The sequence below is a fragment of the Daktulosphaira vitifoliae genome, unplaced genomic scaffold (genome assembly GCF_025091365.1).
Source record: "Daktulosphaira vitifoliae isolate Bord-2020 unplaced genomic scaffold, ASM2509136v1 Scaffold_2, whole genome shotgun sequence".
NCBI lineage: Eukaryota > Metazoa > Arthropoda > Insecta > Hemiptera > Phylloxeridae > Daktulosphaira > Daktulosphaira vitifoliae.
Genome location: NW_026099573.1, coordinates 22,247,106 through 22,265,995, shown reverse-complemented (window position 1 = coordinate 22,265,995; position 18,890 = coordinate 22,247,106). Strand labels below are relative to the sequence as shown.

General features: G+C 27.9%; 1 protein-coding gene across 3 annotated transcripts; it reads right to left on the bottom strand.

Annotated features, from left to right (window-relative positions):
- Positions 1 to 143: 143 nt before the first annotated feature.
- LOC126899549 (polyamine-transporting ATPase 13A3-like) lies at positions 144 to 17,906 on the bottom strand. 3 transcript variants are annotated; one of them, XM_050674561.1, is made up of 22 exons: positions 17,699 to 17,906; positions 15,072 to 15,328; positions 10,278 to 10,504; positions 7,762 to 7,966; positions 7,616 to 7,688; positions 7,407 to 7,538; positions 7,046 to 7,179; positions 6,784 to 6,966; positions 6,494 to 6,682; positions 5,631 to 5,858; positions 5,401 to 5,490; positions 5,175 to 5,328; positions 4,975 to 5,102; positions 4,776 to 4,893; positions 4,559 to 4,710; positions 4,300 to 4,497; positions 3,966 to 4,172; positions 3,376 to 3,599; positions 2,486 to 2,637; positions 2,221 to 2,411; positions 443 to 599; positions 144 to 386 (listed from the first exon to the last, which is right to left on the bottom strand). In XM_050674561.1, exons 1-21 carry the CDS (start codon positions 17,712 to 17,714, stop codon positions 483 to 485), a joined length of 3,375 nt encoding a protein of 1,124 aa, XP_050530518.1. In that variant the 5' UTR covers positions 17,715 to 17,906; the 3' UTR covers positions 144 to 386; positions 443 to 482. The 3 variants fall into 3 exon arrangements, with proteins under 3 accessions (XP_050530518.1, XP_050530517.1, XP_050530519.1); XM_050674560.1 differs by having other exon boundaries at positions 144 to 599; XM_050674562.1 differs by lacking the exon at positions 5,631 to 5,858 and having other exon boundaries at positions 144 to 599.
- Positions 17,907 to 18,890: the final 984 nt, after the last annotated feature.

The following is an 18,890-nucleotide window of genomic DNA, read 5'->3' as shown; positions in this document are numbered from 1 at the left end:
TTCAATTTAAAATAATAAAAAATTATATTTATAATTTCATAAGTTAACATGTAAAATTTAAAGAAATTAGTTACACCAATTAATAAATAATATATTTAATTTCTGTATAACATAATTTGGATTAAAAAAATATTTTTACTTAGTACTAACTCATGAGTTTTAGAACTCAAATTTTTTATGAATTATATTTGAGCAATAAAATAATATATAATAAATAAAATAAAAATGATCAGTACAACAAAATTATAAACTAATACACACACACACATACACACACACACATATATATATAAATTATATTACACAAGTTTTGCTTTACATACATATAATATGTACACAAAAAACTGATAAGTTCTCAAAATAGAATAGTGTACATACTTCTATAACTATACATCATTCAAATAAGAAATTAGATCGACTTGCAAGTATACTTGTAACTTACTGTAACCTGAATGTTATCCCCTGTTCCATTAATCATTAATTTAAATTGACATGAAATTTGATGATTCATTTAGAACTTGTTTATATATATTTTTGGGTGCTCTTTTTCTTTTAACAATGTTAATACAAATTTTTAGAAGCATAGATTCTCCGAGTATCTAATAAAAAAATGATAAAATTTATTCTTAATTATACACTAAAGTTTATATGACATAATGATCGTTATTTCATTAAAATTATTGGATCTATAATTTAATTTGTGCAGTTTTTTTCAAAATTTGAACATTTATTTAAGAAAAACATGTACGATAGTATTACTCAAAGTATTGCCAATATGAAGCTATAACTTTTTTCCATCTTTCAGGCAATTTTTGGATTCCATTCTAAAAGAACTATGCCTACTTGGCGAGCAAAAATGAATCAAGCCAATTTTTGATACCTTCAACTTTCATGAAGCGTTTTCCAGAAAGCTCATTCTGCATTGATTGGAACAAATGGTAGTAAGAAGGGGTAATGTGACATTACCCCTTCTTAGTAATGTCTGACATTACTAATGTCTTGGCTATAAGGTGGTTGAGGTGAAACCACCCAGCCGCTGTTTTCCAGATAGTTTTTAACTGGTCTTGCAACATGAGGGCGTGGGTTGTCATGATGGAAAATTAATGCCTTGTGTCTAGTTACCTTGGCGCCATGGATATTCAACTTTGTCGTTGATTTGGCTGGTTGGCCAAGCTTCACATATGAATTTTTGCGCTTGGGGTTGTCGTAAGGGATAATTGTTCATCATCAGACACAATCTGATGCAAAAAAAGACTTCTTTTTGTAGCGTTCAAGCAGCATTTCTAACATGCAAAATCGACTTTCAACATCTCTTGGCTTCAATTCATATGATACCCAATTTCTTTGCTTTTGAAGGTATCTGGCTTGAGTGACTCCCAAAGATTCTGCGTGCTCTTCTTGTGTTTAGCAAAAATCTTCATCGAGTAATGCTTCCAGTTCTTCATCTTCAAACTTTTTTAGCTGCCCAAGACGTTCTTCATCATCAAAGCCAAATTCACCACTTTTAAATCATGTAAACCACTTTTGGCACGTTTGTTCATTTAGAGCATTTTAACCATAAACTTCCACCAAAATACGATGACTTTCTGAAGTTTTCTTCATATTCTAGTAATGAAGAAGAATTCCCCACAAAAACACTTTTTCAGACACAAAGTTCAACATATTTGAGTGGAAAAAGAATTGTTGTTATTTACGCATCAAATGAATGACATATACTGAAAAACACGTACAATGACAGTATCTTTCCTACGCATGTTTGAAATATTGAAACAATGAAATAATAATCAAGTTACGCCATCACTTAGCAAACTATACAAATTAAGTTATAGATCCAATAAATTTTAAAAATTATTTAAGACTTTAAGTTGAAATATTTCATTTCATTTTTTTTTATTATTCATATAATAACAATATTTATTTTTTTAAAATACTGAAAATAGATAATAAATTTTCTTTTTTTAAGTGTATAAATAATATAGATATTAAATGTAGTCTCTATAATGTAATCAGTTAAAAGCTTTAAGGGATTTAGCTCCTTTAAGCTTATAATAAGCCTCTTTGATATTTAAGAAAAATTATATTTATTGTTATTTGAACTTATTTTTTAGGGAATTTAAAAATAAATTTAGCTGACTAAACAAATCTATTTTAGTTGCAACAATAAATAATACTCCATAAAAGTAACAATTTTTTAATACCATTTTAATAATCTATAATTACCTCAATCATAATAGCTAAATAAAAATGTAGAACTGGAAAAGCTAGTAATGTAACAAGGAAAAGCCTTTGTTCATTCTCATGTGTTTGGTCTAAGACTACAATGTCAAATATATTTTTAATTGTTGATACATCTATAGTTTGTAACATCAAGGTAAACAAAATCAAAATAATAACTACTATAGTAAAGGATACTGTAAGCATAAAAACAAAAAATTAAACATTGATTTATTTATGTAGCAATTTATTACATCAAAAACAAACTTACAGTTCATGTAAAATGGCTTTCTGTGTGGTTGTCCTTTGTTTAATACTAATGCCAAAATAATATACTGATATGCACTAGTAAAAAATAGTGTTGTATTTTCCCAACACACAATAACATCATCATCTGACCAAGCTGGAATTGCAGGAATATACCTGTAGAATAAATGTGTTTTAAAAATTCATGAAGACCATTTGTAAATTAATTTGTTATTAAGTCATTTTTAAGCTTAAAACACTCAACTATTATATAAAAATTTAATTTAACATTTTTAAATTTATAAAAAAATCTAATTTTTTTAGCAAGAAATTAAACCATAGGTTGGATTAAATTTATTTCTTCATTAAAAATATTTTTTTTATTGCTAATAATTTTAATTAATTCTCAGTTTCACTTAAAAATTGAGGCAAACAATTTAAAAATATTCTATAATTTATAATAACTATTTAATTTATGATAAAAAGTAACTAAATACGTTAGGTAAAGGAAACAGTAGAGTGTACTACAAGTATATTACAATTATCTCAACTTCATCCTTTATGTTGGACTAGCGACTTTGTATATTAAAATGTATTGTTTGAACAATACATTTTCAAATTTTTATTGGATAAGGGCATAAATTTAGTGCTAAAATTTAATTCCTTATGTTAATTTAAAAATTAAAATAAATGTTTTATAAATTAAATTAAATCTTTTAATGATTGATAATATTCATAAAAAATATTGAGTTTTCATTAGATAAATTATTTACCTAGAAAAAAAGTTTTTTTGTATCATCTGAATAGACTAAACTTAGAACTAGGCACTTATTCTAAAAAGTGATATAACCAAAATTGCCAATACATTAAATAATGCAAATATAAAAAAATTGTTACTAATGACAAATACTTTACCAATTTTGTAGTGTAAGATAAAACAATGATGCTTGTTGAATTAATGCACAAACCAAAATTTGTAAGAATAATGGAATCAAATTTTTTGGTGTAAGTATTCTTGAAAGTGGACGATGAGGAAATACTTTATCAGCAGGCTCACTATCACCCATTACTATTGCTAACGATGTTGTAAGAACAAAATCGAAGTAAAGAAATTGAAAATTTCCTAACATTATTCCCCTCTATAATATATAATAATTAAAATATAGCTAATTGTATGGTAAAAAATTAATACAGATTAAAACACTATTTGCAGTAAGAATCTTTTAAATTACTTTTTAAGAAAGCAAAAAGAAATTTTTGATTTAATGAAATATAGTTTGATAACTTTAATAATCTGTACTTAAAATATCAAAATGATTGTATCTATTGTAAATAAATATACATATATATATATATATATATATATAATAATAATTGTACGGTTTTAAACTATACAATAACAAATTATATTGTCTAAAATTGTGGAATAATATTACAAAAGCAAACCTTACTGCAAAAAGCCTTGAACCCAACAAAATAAATAATTTTAAATAAATCGTAATTACACTGTAAAGTATAACTAATGTTATGAATTGTATCAAACTATAACATGTCATGTATTTGAAAATGCCAAAGCTTGTAACTAAGGCACATCGCCCCTCACGAATCACTTTAGTTACACATGTGACATTTGTAACTTGAGAAGTAAATGGAGCAGCTATAGATGCTTCAGCTTGTGAAAGTGATATTCCCACATGAGCAGCTTTTAAAGCCTATATTAACATACAAGTTCAATTTATAAACAAAATGTAAAAGTTTTACTTTTGCATTTACTTAAAAAAATAATAATAAATATTCTATATAATAAATAAAATGTATAAAAAAAATAGTAAAACTCACGCCAGCATCATTAGCACCATCCCCACACATAGCAGTCACATAGCCTAAACTTTGAAAATATTCTACTAGTTTTACTTTTTGTTCAGGTAACATACGACCAAATACTAAACCTTTGGTAACAATTTGTGGCAGCCAACTAGGGAATTCCGATTCTAATACTGCCCATGATTTACCATCAATTGCATAATGCATAGGTTCCTAAAATATTTAAAAATGTATTAAATTAATTTTTACTTAACAAAAATAAAAAAACACATACACTAAGAGTATTTCCTAGAGCAGGTTCTATTTTGATATCACCTCTGGTAATTTCAGTACTAGGTGTGGCTGTTACAACTGCAAGATTTATGTTTAATGATGGAATTATTAAACTTTCTTTTGCAACACTTATACCAGTAAACAAATTATCACCTAATTATTATAAAAATGTTATGATAAAAAAACACTCCAAATTAAGAAAACATAATTCTATTAACCTGTAACCATTACACTTTTTATATTGGCTGTCCTAAGTTGACTAATAACTGATCTTGATTGTGGTTTGAGTTTATTTTGCATAACAAGGAATCCAAGAAAAATTAAATTACTCTGAACCTATCAATTTAAAATTTAAAGTAAGAAAATTTACACAAGAACTAGAAGAAGAAGTTAAAATTGAAAATTTTAAGATCATACCTCTTCCAGCTTCAGATGATATAAATTTTTCCAATTTACTTTCTTTGGCAAGTTTTTATATGCTAATGCTAAAATTCTATACCCTAAGGAACCAAATTTTTCCAAAACAGAAAAAGTATTTGAAGGAACTGTAAAAAATTTAAACAAAGATATAAAATTGTATAAATGGTAAACCTGAAAATATGTTAATATTTTCTTACTTGTGTGTGACAAACAACTCTGTATTATTTTTTCTGGAGCACCTTTACAATAAACCGTATAATTTCGAGATCCAAAAACTTTACCTATTACACACATACTTTGAGTTTTAGAGTTGAACGGATACTGATGCACTATACCAATTTCCACTGGGTTCTGATATTAATAAATATAAAGAAAACATAAAAATATATCTAATCAAATTACATAAAAATAATTTGTTTTTACATCTTCTATGTCTAATTGTTTTGGTGGTCTCACAATGGAAGGCAATAAATTATCAAACCTTGAACTATCAACTCCTGGTTCTTCAAATTCCTAAAATATTAATGAAACTTAACTAATTAACAACATAGATTTATTTAATAATTGTTAATAGAAATAGGTTCATGTATAATACATAATTAATGTACAGTATATAAATTCATTTTTATAAAAATGTATAATTCTATTTATACCCAATTAGTAGCATTGAACATGCTCAAGTCTAAAGGATCTCCTGCTAAACATCCTTGAATATGAGTAAGAGAGTGACAAGTAGCCATGGCAGCTACTAATGGTGATCGCACATCTAGTTCAGCTATATCTTTTATTAATTTTGTTGATATATCAGAAGAAATATCTAAATCCTCACTAAATGGTAAAACACCTAAAAAATCAAGTCCATCTTCTGTAAGAGTACCTGTCTAAAATTTAAGGTATTGAGTTATAATTAAATTTACACAATATTTAGATTTTAATAAAATGATTATATATCATATGAAAGCATTCTGACTGTATTACTGATAGAAGGACACAGTCATCTGCTATAAAGTCTTTACATAATGAAATTGTCAGAATCACAATTGTTCAGAAAATTTAGAACAAAACAAAAATATTTACATTTATGTATGAATGTAACACCTTAGCTACATTAAAGTTTAAACTCTTAAGAAAATCATTTACAAAAAAATAATATATTAAAAATATATAACCCAAAGAGGTACTTAATTTTGCCAGAGACTATTTTAACAATATAAAGAATGACGTAGAAAGATACCCTTTATATGGACAGATACACTAACAATGGTAACAATACTTCTTTGGATACAATTTGGTAAATAAACCAAATTACTATAAATCAGTATGAGGTGCTCAAAAAGGATTTAAAGGCCTAAATACAGTCAACTCTAGCACACTTCTTTAAAACTAAAATTAACCCAAGAAAATAAATCAATAAAATATAACTTCAGCACCAATCTTAGATTTGACTCTGTACTAATACATATGTGTAACATATTTTTTTTTACACTATTAAATTATTAATTTAATTATTACCCACCTTATCAAAGCAAACTAGTTTTATTTTTCCTGATACATTGATGCGAGATTGACAAGTGCAATATATTTTATGGCGTTTTAAACGTTGAAGAGAATGTACAATACCTATTGTCATTGCTGCTGGTAAAGCAGGAGGTACTACCACAGTATAAATGTCAAGACTCCTAATAACAATATACTCTAAAGAAGCCTAAAAAATTTAACAAGTTTAATAATACTTAATGGAAAACAAAAAAATTCTATAAAATTTTAAAAGTTATGAAATTTAAGTTTAATACCAAGAAAACTTACCTGTCTCATTAAATATAAATATGCACAATAACCCATACCTATTGTAGCAACAATAAACATAATGATAACAAATTTAATGGAGTCCAGATAAAATTCGAAATCTATTTCTTTTGGGAACATAATTGAACGTATCAAATTTCCTTTAGCTGTAGAACTTCCAGTTCTCACGACTAAAGCTAGAACCTAAACACAAAATTAAAATATAGTCTTGAACTAATCTTTAGTAAAAGTGGCTCAAAAATTGTAATTATGATATTTATACTTGTGCACCAGAATAAAATCTCGATTGTAAAATTCTTGTTCCACAGTATAATGTGTGGTGTTTATGAGCTGAGCTTACATAGCAAAACTCTTCAATAGAAGACGGAGGACTTTTTGTTATAGGTTCACTTTCACCTGAGAAAATAAGTTATTTTTATAATTCCATAAATTGGTTAAGTGATGAAGATACTACACGTTAAATTGACATTATACCCATAGAATAATCTATTTTTAATCATTGTTATTATCTATTTAAATTTTATGGTACGTTGGGATAATTAAGCAATTCATCTCCAAAAATAATTTTAATTGAATTAGTATTATATCATTATATTAAACAACTATTTAAAATAATATATTACCTGTAAGAAGACTCTCATCCACGATACAGTTACCAGACAGCAATAAAGCATCACACGCAATATTACCACCTCCTGGTGGAATTACAATTACATCTCCAGGAACCAAATACTCTGCTTTTACTTTGATATTTTCTGAAATGGAAAAAATATGAATAATAAAGACTAAACAATAACTATAACTTCATAAACAATATAAAAAATAAATTTACCACTATTTCTTCTTAAAACTGTATATATATCACAGTTATGAGTGTCTACAGTTTTTTTCAGAGATCGACTTTGCTAAAAAAAATGATTTAAAATATTAAATTTTATCGCTGGTCAGAGAAATTAACTTAATATGTTATTTTCAAACCTCTTTTAACTGATACAAAGATGTACCAATCGAAAACGCAGAACTGACCAATACACAAACAGCATAAATCTCATATTCATCAAAAAACCATAATCCTATACTGAATATTTGAAAAACGTAAAAAGGATTTAATACTTCCACAATGAAAAGCTTCCAATATGATGGTACTTCAATGACAATTTCATTTTTGCCAAATAATTCTAATCTAAACAATAATGAATTATACAAATCAATTATCATAATATAAATTGAATAACAGTTTTCTAAATGAAATTGGCAAACTGATTAATTAACTAACATAATTTAGTTTTTTATAAAATTTAGTAATAAAATGATTGAACTCTAAGGTACCTAAATAACAATTTAAGTTAAAATTTTAAAAGTTTTTCGTCATAAAGCTCAATTACGCGTAAAGAAATTTATAGTATTTATTAAAAAAATACAATTTTAATTTGATTGGATTAATTTATGTTCCTTTTTTGATCCTGCAGCGACGATATATTATATCATAATGTCTTCATATTATGAAGATTATAAAATATTTTATTCCCGAATAGAATGCGTTAACCGGTAACAAATGTGACAAACCCGCAGACTCTAGGGACGTCAGAAAAATGGCAATCTCATCGCCAAATATAATGCAGTAACTCTTCATTGACTTTAATTAGTTGGTGTGGATTGGCCCTCCAGAATGGGGTTGAGAGTCGGGCTAACGATCCGTCCTCGAAAAAAAAACACTAGTGAAGAAACCTTTAAATGTGCCTCGGAATAGGCCTTGGATAGATAAATTCAATAGACTGGACTCGGAAACAAGACATCGTTTGGGAACTTGGGACATTGGAAAACTGACCAAACTGGGAGATTTTAAATATGTTATAGACAACAAAACACTCGTATAAACTATACGCTATTGCTACACTATACCAAAAAAACATTTTTGCTACATTTAGGGTTGAACTTTTATACCGTTTCGTTGCGCTACAGTTTCAGTGTGATTACGGGGCTACGAAACGTCGGCACGAGCGCAGTTTTCCTAGCTCGGCGAATCGGGCGCGTCCTCAGGTTGCAGATAGAGGAACGGTCTGCAGATATGCAAGTTAGCCGTAAAATAAGCAGTTCATTCATTTGGACTGACGTTAGTTCGTTAACCCAGCAGATATGCAGGGTAGCCATGAGATAAGCCATTTCTAAAGTAGACGAATAAGTGGTAGCGTTCGTGAGTAATTTTTCAACAGGCAGGTGTGCCCGGTAGCTCGGTAAAACGAACACCTAGGTGAAGGCAACAACGAAAACAAATTCTCTGGCAGCAGGTAAATCGCAGGGAAGGACACCCGTAAAACTGAACATGGAAGGACACCATAACAAAAATACAGTTACGGTTCCAGGAGTTTCGGAGACACCAGGACCGACTGGAAAGAGTGTAGTTGCAGGCTCGACCCGATAGTTATCCAGCGATTGCATTGAAACCGTTAAAATGTTGAGGCAGGGTCCAGGGGGCGCTTACGCCCAAGCTACAGCTGGAGGATTTGCGGAGTAGGCATCCTCTGGTACCCCCTTAGGGCCACCGAGGTTACTGCCGGATGCGGAAGCATCAGCCGAAATTTGATCGAGGAGTAGTCGGGCATAAGGGCTCGTTTTATCAACGAGATACCTTTGTCCCGCTCTGAATTCGAGTGATGGGTTGACATCCAGTCACGCCTGGAAGACGAGAGTCTGAGGTTCTTGCCACACGGGGGTTTCCAGTCATCCGGGGACTTACGTACTGCGGTAGACTCCATTCTACGAATGATGCGGGAGGACTTCGTCGCGGGTATTGGTTTAGTCCTGAACGGGTTAATGCCTACGATCCCTTCGAGGAAGTAGTGGAGGAGGCAGAAACGGTTAATCTGATGTCTCGTTGCGTCTCTGCGCTGAGGGGAGGAAGCGACAATGCGGCCAACCGTTTCGCGAATGCCGCTAGACTTGCCTTCAGCGAGATCTCGGCATAAGAGTAATCCCACTCTTGCAGCCGCAGGTTGCGTTGGGACAGCGATAACTGACATGAGTGGGCCACCGCAAAGGTTGTTAAACGGGTAAGGAAGAGGCGGAGAAAGAGGAAGAGATCTGATGCGACTGAGGAGCCTGCCCCAGAATCAGGCGGACCTGTTGGCCTGCAAGATCAGGGAGGCGATGGACGGCATGGATGTCCGCATACACCGCCCAACGATGTCCGTAGCATTCATGCTGTTGGACGTGGAGGAATGGATGGTGGAAGAGGACGTCGTTTGGCCAACATAACGAAATTCCGCCTCCACATGGTGCGACCTGAGCAACGGATCCCACTCGGAATCCGGCTAACGGGGGAGACCACGCCGTATTGTGACTCAGCTCTTGATTAATTTCGGGCTGAGTCACAACACGGCGGTGTAGTTTTAATGTGACGTTTGGCGTCCTGAAGCAATACCTCATGGTAAAACCGTTGAAAAAAAAAAAAGGTTGAACTTTTATTCTAATTAAATATATATATATATACATACTGACTTTCGTGCTCTTCTGTAGTTAGACCATGAGATTTGTCCAAAAGTTTAGAAAGTGTAGTCGTACCATTGTCTAGTCCTTGAAGCAATTTAAATACGTTTTCTCGATCATCCCAAATATATTTCAATAATTGATGTTCAAAATGTTTAACAACTTTTTGTTCCCCTTTCATACATTTAATTACCGATGTTTTTATTTCATAAATGTTATTATAATTATTCATGTCCTTTAAAAATAAGTTACGCAATTATTATTGTATAAGTATTTCTTTATAAATCATGTATTATTGTTTTGAGTAGTAAACAAAAACAAATATATTGTAAAATAAAATTGTATAGAACATCTAAATGCCAAACTTATTAATTATTATTTTACCCTATATAATAAGTATGAGTGCATAATATATATATACACACAGTGTGATTTATTAAGTATACCTTAAATTTGTTCATAAAATTGTATAGATTAAAATTAAATTTATTTTTATAAACTATTATAATATATTCCTATAAGTGGAATTTGAGGGTAACATTCGAAAGTTAAATAGGAACCTTTAATTATTTTTTTTACAAAATAATAGAAAATGTTGATTAGACTATAACCAGTTTTGTATTATTAGTATTTGAAGATTTAGAAAATACAAGGATGAAGGTCTTATTTAGCGACGCTCTATTTTACCATAACGAACAGATAAGAATTTTTATGTTGGGCACCAAAAACCTGATCGCCAAAAACTAAAAATTATAACAACTCAAAAAGCAATGTTACATTATTAGTCATCGATCTGTCATAATTTAATGTAAATCATTTTCTATTTAATAGTAAAAAAATAATAAATGGAGAACCTTTTGTTACTTTTCATTTAACTTTCGAAAGTTATATTAAAAATCCACCATTAGGAAAATTGTTATTATGATTTATAAAAATAATTAAATATAATAATCTATACATTTTTATGAAAAAATCCTTTTTTTAACGAACAAATTGGAGCAAGTATACTTAATAAGTGACACTGTTTTATATACACATATATACATGTATATATGTGTGTTAAATAATTAAAATATATAAAGTTAATGATCAATTTTAACTATTTTTACTAGCACCAAAGTCATATACCATTAATTGTAATAATTAGCCAATGTTATAGCCCCATGATAGAGCCCGTTTGCGCCTTTATGAGTACACCACTGATATGTTATTATATCATTTCAACTATTCTACGTGTTATTTTCTTTCGATAAATTTTATTAAGATATTACAAAGAAATGTGGTGTTGTATTATAACTTCCATGGTCGGACAAATAACACACATTAAAAAGGTACAACAAATCCCGATTTTTTTCCCACAAAATCCTTGACAGATGTTTTATAGTAAATCGATCCTTAAAATTACCATGTTCCACAAATATATAATGTGGATTTTACAAATAGTGAGAACTTATTTAAAAAAATAATATTAATGTCTAAACTTGGACACAATGTATAAGTTTTATTTAATTTATATTCTAAATAAATTTATAATTGATAAATGCAGGTTACATTCATTATATTATAATATGTAGCCTGGTTGTCACAAATTTAAAGTTTTCAAACTCGCTAACTTTTCCTTGATTTTTCAAAAAATTTAATACAAAAATAAAATAGCTTAAGGGAGTAGGTAAACCTACGTTATTTATGTGAGAAGCGTTTGATTATTTTTATTGTTAACTGTTAACCAATTCAAGTTTTGGAAATACATTTTTCTACCCCAATTAGATTTCCCTGGCCATTTAAAAATACTCAAATATTCCAGACTTGTGACAACCATTCAATGTACGTTAACCAATGATAGAATTGAGAATATTTAAATAAACATACATTTATATTACAATTATTTTATTCTTAATGATGGACACTTTACAAATTAAAAAAATAATAAAGATATAGAGGCTTTTTTTCTTTTTTGGTTTCTTATATGTACATGTTTTCACAATGTCTCAATTATATTATTTATAGTATTTTTTATATTCATACCTTATAAGAATTTCAGTTTCATTTTTTCAAATAGCAACATGCATATGAGTAACGTCAATCGTAAATAAAATGAGAAATAATAGGCTTAAATAGATGAGGAGATAAAAATTGGAAGCTGTAAGATCCAATTATGGGAATGGACGTTGAAGAAGTGAAAAATAATGACCGAAAAAGTGGTGGTTGGATGTAATTGATGATATAAATATTATTGGTGTGTGATAGATGATGTGGGAGATCGTGTCAAGTGGAAGTTTTAAATACTGTATCCGACCTCAAGTAGTTGTGATAAAGGGGAGGGAGAAAAGAAGAAAAAGATAACATGCGTTTTTAACTAACTTATAAAATAATAAATCATCTAATTATGAATATAACTTTTGATCCATTAATTAGGAAGTTGCTACCATTATAAAATATTTATCACTAGATATTTTTCGGCCGCATCCATCCTCCCACTTAAGTATTAAAAACTTTTGATATACTGGTACAAAATTTGTTGTCAACCAGTTATTGTTTTAATTAGATTTGTTTTATTTTATTATATATACACACCATACGCAGGATAATCGGTTTATCATAAACCACTCAATTATTCACAAAATTAATACAATATTGGATAAATTATTTTTGATTTCTTTTAATAATTTTATATAATTCTTGAATTATCACCTAATAATTACTTTCTAGAATTATCTTTAATAACTTAAAGGGATGTCAACTTTATTATATTAAATGGTAACATACATATAAAACTAGCTTATAAAACAGGAAATAATCAAATTAAAAAAATTACTGGACGATAACAACTTTTAGACCAGTATTTCAGAAGTTATCAACACTTTGAAGTAATTTATGGAGGTGGGGAGTGGGTGCTGTTATTTTTATCACTACTAATTTTCCATCATCTCTTAGTCTTGCCTATGAATAAAAATGAGAATAACATCTTAAGTACTGGTCCGAAAATTGTTATCGACCAATCATTATCTAAAATTTTCTATTTTATATATATGTTGTGTTACGATTTAAAAAAATAAAGTTCAAAACCCTATAAATTATAAGGAATGATCCTTAAAATTAATTTATAGCTAATAAATAAAAAAATATATATATATAACTCAAAAACCCAACAATTTTTTTTAATATTGTATTTATTTTAAGACTAATCGAATGGTTTATGATAAACCGATTACTTTGTATGTATATATAATAAATATAAAATTTTATTTTTACAATAGCATTTCTATCAACAACGTCAAATAAAAAAAAAATTACTGATAAAATTGATCTGATACTCAGGACATTTTAATAAACATAGAGTCATCAATATTAACTTACACTGAACAACAATTATTTAATTATTCAGGTTGCTGCTTTTCATGATCATATTATACAGGTAGCAACGGCAGAGTTTTAAATGAATGGATTTTTAGAACTACTTACAAGAGGTTTATAAGTATAGATCTTTTTTTAACCATTAATGGCGGGTACTCATTTCAATTTCAACGAATGTCTTTGAAATAAATACAAATGTTTTCAAAAAAAGGAAACAAAACGGATTAAACAAGAATAATGATCCTTTATTGATGTCCAAAAAAAAAAAATAATAATAATTACATATAATGTAAAAATAATAACAAACTGATGTTTAAACATCTATTCAAGGTAAAATGATAACTAAATAATTCTTTACTATAGTATCATCGGTCATCGCTTTAACATAATTCTTAATGTAAGTACTTTTTCTTTACTATATATTTAATGATTTCGCTTTAATAACTTAATTAATAATTTAAGTTTTTCTTTTAAGAAGAATTAATATCATAATTTTTTCATTTTTTAGACAAATAAATTTTTTTATTACATGAAATGTAAACATTTCACTGAAATACTTTTAAAAATTATAAGATATTTAATTTTGTTAAATAATGTAATAAATATCTATAATTTATGGTACATAATAAAAGAAAATAATTTAATTTGATAATCTATTATACGAGTCATTTTTCTTATAATATATTATATTATAAGATTATTATGAGCAATTTGAAAAACATTTTCGGGAAATCTAACTTAATTTTCCCTTTTTAAAAATATTTCTAATCAAATTTACATATAACTTTCATAAATTTTGGGGGAACTAAGTTCCCTCTATACCATGCAGATTGCGCTATTAGATAACTAAAAATTTTCTGATATTAATAAAATTAATAAGTAAAAAAATTGAGACAAAAAAATTTGATCACTTGCTAAACTAATAATCTAATTCTAAATTTTTATATCCCTACTTATAGTTATTTAAACAAGCGAATAGATTAAAAAATAGGTAAATTTATTTACAGCTCGATGTAAATTATTACAAAAATATTTAATCCAGAAGCTTAAAAAATATAGCTTGAATGATATTATATTCAATGACTTTGGTGTGACAAAAATAAGCAACATTTTTCTGTGTACGTTTAGAGTGTAAAGCTTTAAACTAATAGCGATTTCCCAATAATAACTAGTTATACATTTTATCGGTTCTTATGTCACAACAAATAACTTTTAAGGTAATCCCTTGAATAGTTTTGATATTTGTTAATTTATAAATCATAAAATATCAGAATTAAATTATATTACTCAACATTATACTTTTATTAAGTGATACTTCATTTATTTTCGCTATTTATACATTCTGATGTTTTCATATAAATTTATAATATCTGATAATACATTTTTCATGGTTTCTCAAGTTAATAAATAAATTATACTAATTTAAAATTATTTTATTTTATACTAACGTTAACGAGAATGCAATCGGCCGTCGATAATGGACATTTAGACATGAGAAGTAATAACTTCAAATTACTCGACCAGTGAATAGCCAAGTAAGGTATACCAAGCAAACATACTGCTACGATGTGAAATATTACAGTTTTTGTAAAATTATAAGAATATCCGCATTTGACTGCTATAGTTTCAGTAAAATCTGTGTTACTAGAAGGTTGATAAGAAGACATTCCATCCAAAAGTGTATAATCTCGTTTGCTACAACAACCTGTAAATGAATAAAAATGGTTAAATAAACAAAGATGTACTTGAATTTCGGTTGTCAATATATACACTTGTTACATTTAGATCAAATTTCTACTTAGGGTGAAGGTACTCTCTACCACACTTACGACCAAAAATATGTCCTTCTATGGTAAGTAAATGGTGAAATTTTTTCATGAATAACTAACTGTCAAACTATGATATATTTTGTTATTTTTTGCAATGATTGAAAAAAATATTAATGATAGCCATAAGTGGTATGATAAACGGTGACATCGTCCTACAGTTATATAATATTATATTTGTTAAATTACGAGATCAGAAAAACTACTAGGTATATCTCTTTATTTAATTTTCGTATAAAATATTACTTCAATTATTATTAAATATAAATAATTTATAAATGAAAAGTCGACTAAAATTATAATTTATTTTTTTCAATGATAAAAAAATTATTATCTACAGTTTAAGGCGCGCGGGCACCCAAGGCTAAATTTTAATTTTAATAACCTGCTAAGATATATTTCTAATGAAAATGAATACTATTATTTTTTTTTATGCTCATAACTTTGTCATGGAAACTATATTTCTTGAGATGAGGGGCCTATCTTATAATACTGCCCAAGACCTACAGGGTTCTTAATTCGATCCTATTTAATTTCTAATCTTTAAAATTTATAAATCTCTGCAAAAATGCAACTTAAAAATAATTATGTAAATAAAATATCAATTTAAATTTGAAATAAAAATATAATCATACTAAGAATTGAGCGGCACGGCAACGCGCCCGACTAAGTTCTAACAATGAAAGTGTTTTTTCCACGAAACACCCAGTTTTTCAACCCTACCTATCTGTTTCTACTTAAACATAGATTCTAAAAATTTTAAATATAGATTAAGTTTTAGCGCTTAGAATACTGTAAAAAAATGAGCCTTTAATGTTTAGTTTTTTCAAAGTAAAAGCCTTTCTAAATTTCCAGTTTTGTTACTGACTCCACACTCATCATCGAAATTATAAAACCCTTTTCGTTTAAGGAAGAAACATTTAATTTAGCACAAAGGTAGGTCCTATAGTGTAAGCCTAGAAAAAAATCTGAAAATTGTAATTTTATTAAATTTAAAGCAGATTTTGGGAGTTTCTAATCCCAACCAAACTCATAGAACTAGATAAAATATTTTCGTAATAAGAAGGTAACACAATATTAGGTATTCTGTATTTTTTATTCTCATTAAAAAACTATCACATGTTTAAATAATGACTATAATTTACCTCAAATATGATAAATATTTACCTTAATTATGTAATGTCCATTAACTCGTAAAATAAAAAATAAATATTATTATTTACACGCTCAATAACACCGTCGAAAAAATTTCATACACTTAACAACAATAAAAACTGAATGATAAATTACCCAAAGATAATTGAAAATTGTAAGGGACTTAATTGTTAAGGAAGTTTCAAAATATAATACATATGATACAAAATATATGCGGGTGCTTTCTATTGTAACAATAATAATAATAATGTTGGCAATATTTTTCGAGAATTAAACTAGTATCTACTCAGATATCATTTTAGAACAGCTGTATCAAGAGGTAGAAATCCATTGATACTGAATTTTAACTACTTTAATCATACACCATTTAATTTAAAAAACAATCTTTGTATTATATTGACTACATAGGAGAATTAAACTGTAATTTAAAATCATTAATATTTTATATTGAATTAAAAACATTATCCAACTCAAAAATATCATAATAAAGTAATATTTCAAATTGCAATTAAAATGTAAATGTTGACAAAATCGTTACATTTAAAAAAAAATTGTAATTGATGTTTAAAAAACAACTACATCTTGAAGTAGGCTTATTTATTTTAAGCACCTTGGTTCAACTAGTTATTAGAATTGTTATAACTTAACAATGTTTAGCTGAATTAATCATTAATCGACAATTAACTATAATATTAGTTCAAACAATGTACACAACAATATATAACAGACATATTTTTGTACAAAACGTTTAAATAATTTTATTGTGTTAAACTGTAAAAGAAACGGAACAAGTTATTTGTCTATAATTTAAGCGAAAAAAAACAGAATTGTAAATCTGATAGTTATTTACATTTGCCACGACTTCTCAGTTTCTACGTAATTGTTATTTAGTAATAAACATACTTTCTCTTTAACGGAGGATTATACTTCTATACTACTATATATACGTTATTTTTTAACTCGAGTGCAATTATGGGCATCACAATTTTTTATCAATTGTAACAAAACACTCAATATGTATAACAATCATAATACTCGTAAATTAATAAAAATTTTGAAGATTTATCATTAATGTACATATGTAATAGCCTTACCCATGCATAAAACCATATTTGATCGACGGCCTATACTAAATGTATAAACAATTAGATGAAATATAAACAAATATTTAAATTATTCACAGACAATACTTAAAGGCGGTTTGCTAACGGACACGGTCCCAGACGTACTACCGTGAATCGCACGACGCAACCAGCTGCCGCGCACTGATTAGGCACATGGTACGATAACCGCATTCACATATGCACTACCATAACTCGGGCAGTTGACACTACTCCAACCGATAACAATTTCATGATAACGCTGTTAGTCATTGATATACAGAGCGATTCAATTATTTATCATGCGTTCCGACCACGTTCTTAAACTCGCGTGATTAGCAAGTAGTATTCCTAACAGCCATTGTACTTTTATAATTTCAATTTTTAAAAAGTAATATTTTAATCATTTCTCAAGTGTAATTAAATAATCGCCTTCTATATATTTTTATACTTGTACAATCACGTAAAACACATCAAATGAACTTAAAAAACAAAACAAAAGTTTGATTAAGTATATTACTTAAATATATTATTCCGTATTCCAATCTATTAATACTAAATTATAATTATACTACTCTTTGATCGTTCCGTAGACAATGGTTTAATTTCATTTTACGTACATTTGTTTCTGAAATTCTGAGTGTACATAAATAATAAAAATATAATGGACTTATGAACTTATGGACTACAAATAATTTGAAATAGTCGTTAAATATTCGAGAATTAGTCATTTTTATCATATTGGTTCGTTGCAACTCAAATATATTAAATAGATAAAATGATTTGTTGATAAATTGTTATTTGTCTTGTTGTAAGCTCATAGTATCAGAAAGTGAAAAATGTTTAGGTCACGATTACAAGGTTTCACTCTACATTTAAGGTGAAGGTTGTTTTTCAAAATACTTTTCATGCCCTATATTAAACCTCCTAGTTAAATCGATCAATAATCCAATAATTTAATTAACTGCATTTCCAAAGGGAAAATTATCATTTAATCTACACAAACAAACTGTACTAAATATCAGCTGTGATATTACCGTTTTCTTGATTATTTCCATTAAATAATTTAAACTTAGAAAATCAATTTTAGGAAATTATGTAATTATCAATTAATACTTAATTGATAATAATTTTTATACTTCTCAAGTCATCATAAAATCGACCTAAAAATATAATACTGTATTAT

Excerpts from the sequence above, each read along its gene's own strand:
- LOC126899549 (XM_050674560.1), bottom strand. Across the intron at positions 4,894-4,974 it reads ATCATCTGAAGCTGGAAGAG|GTTCAGAGTAATTTAATTTT; the intron begins GTATGATCTTAA and ends TTAAATTGATAG. Across the intron at positions 2,638-3,375 it reads TATCTTACACTACAAAATTG|GTATATTCCTGCAATTCCAG; the intron begins GTAAAGTATTTG and ends TTTATTCTACAG.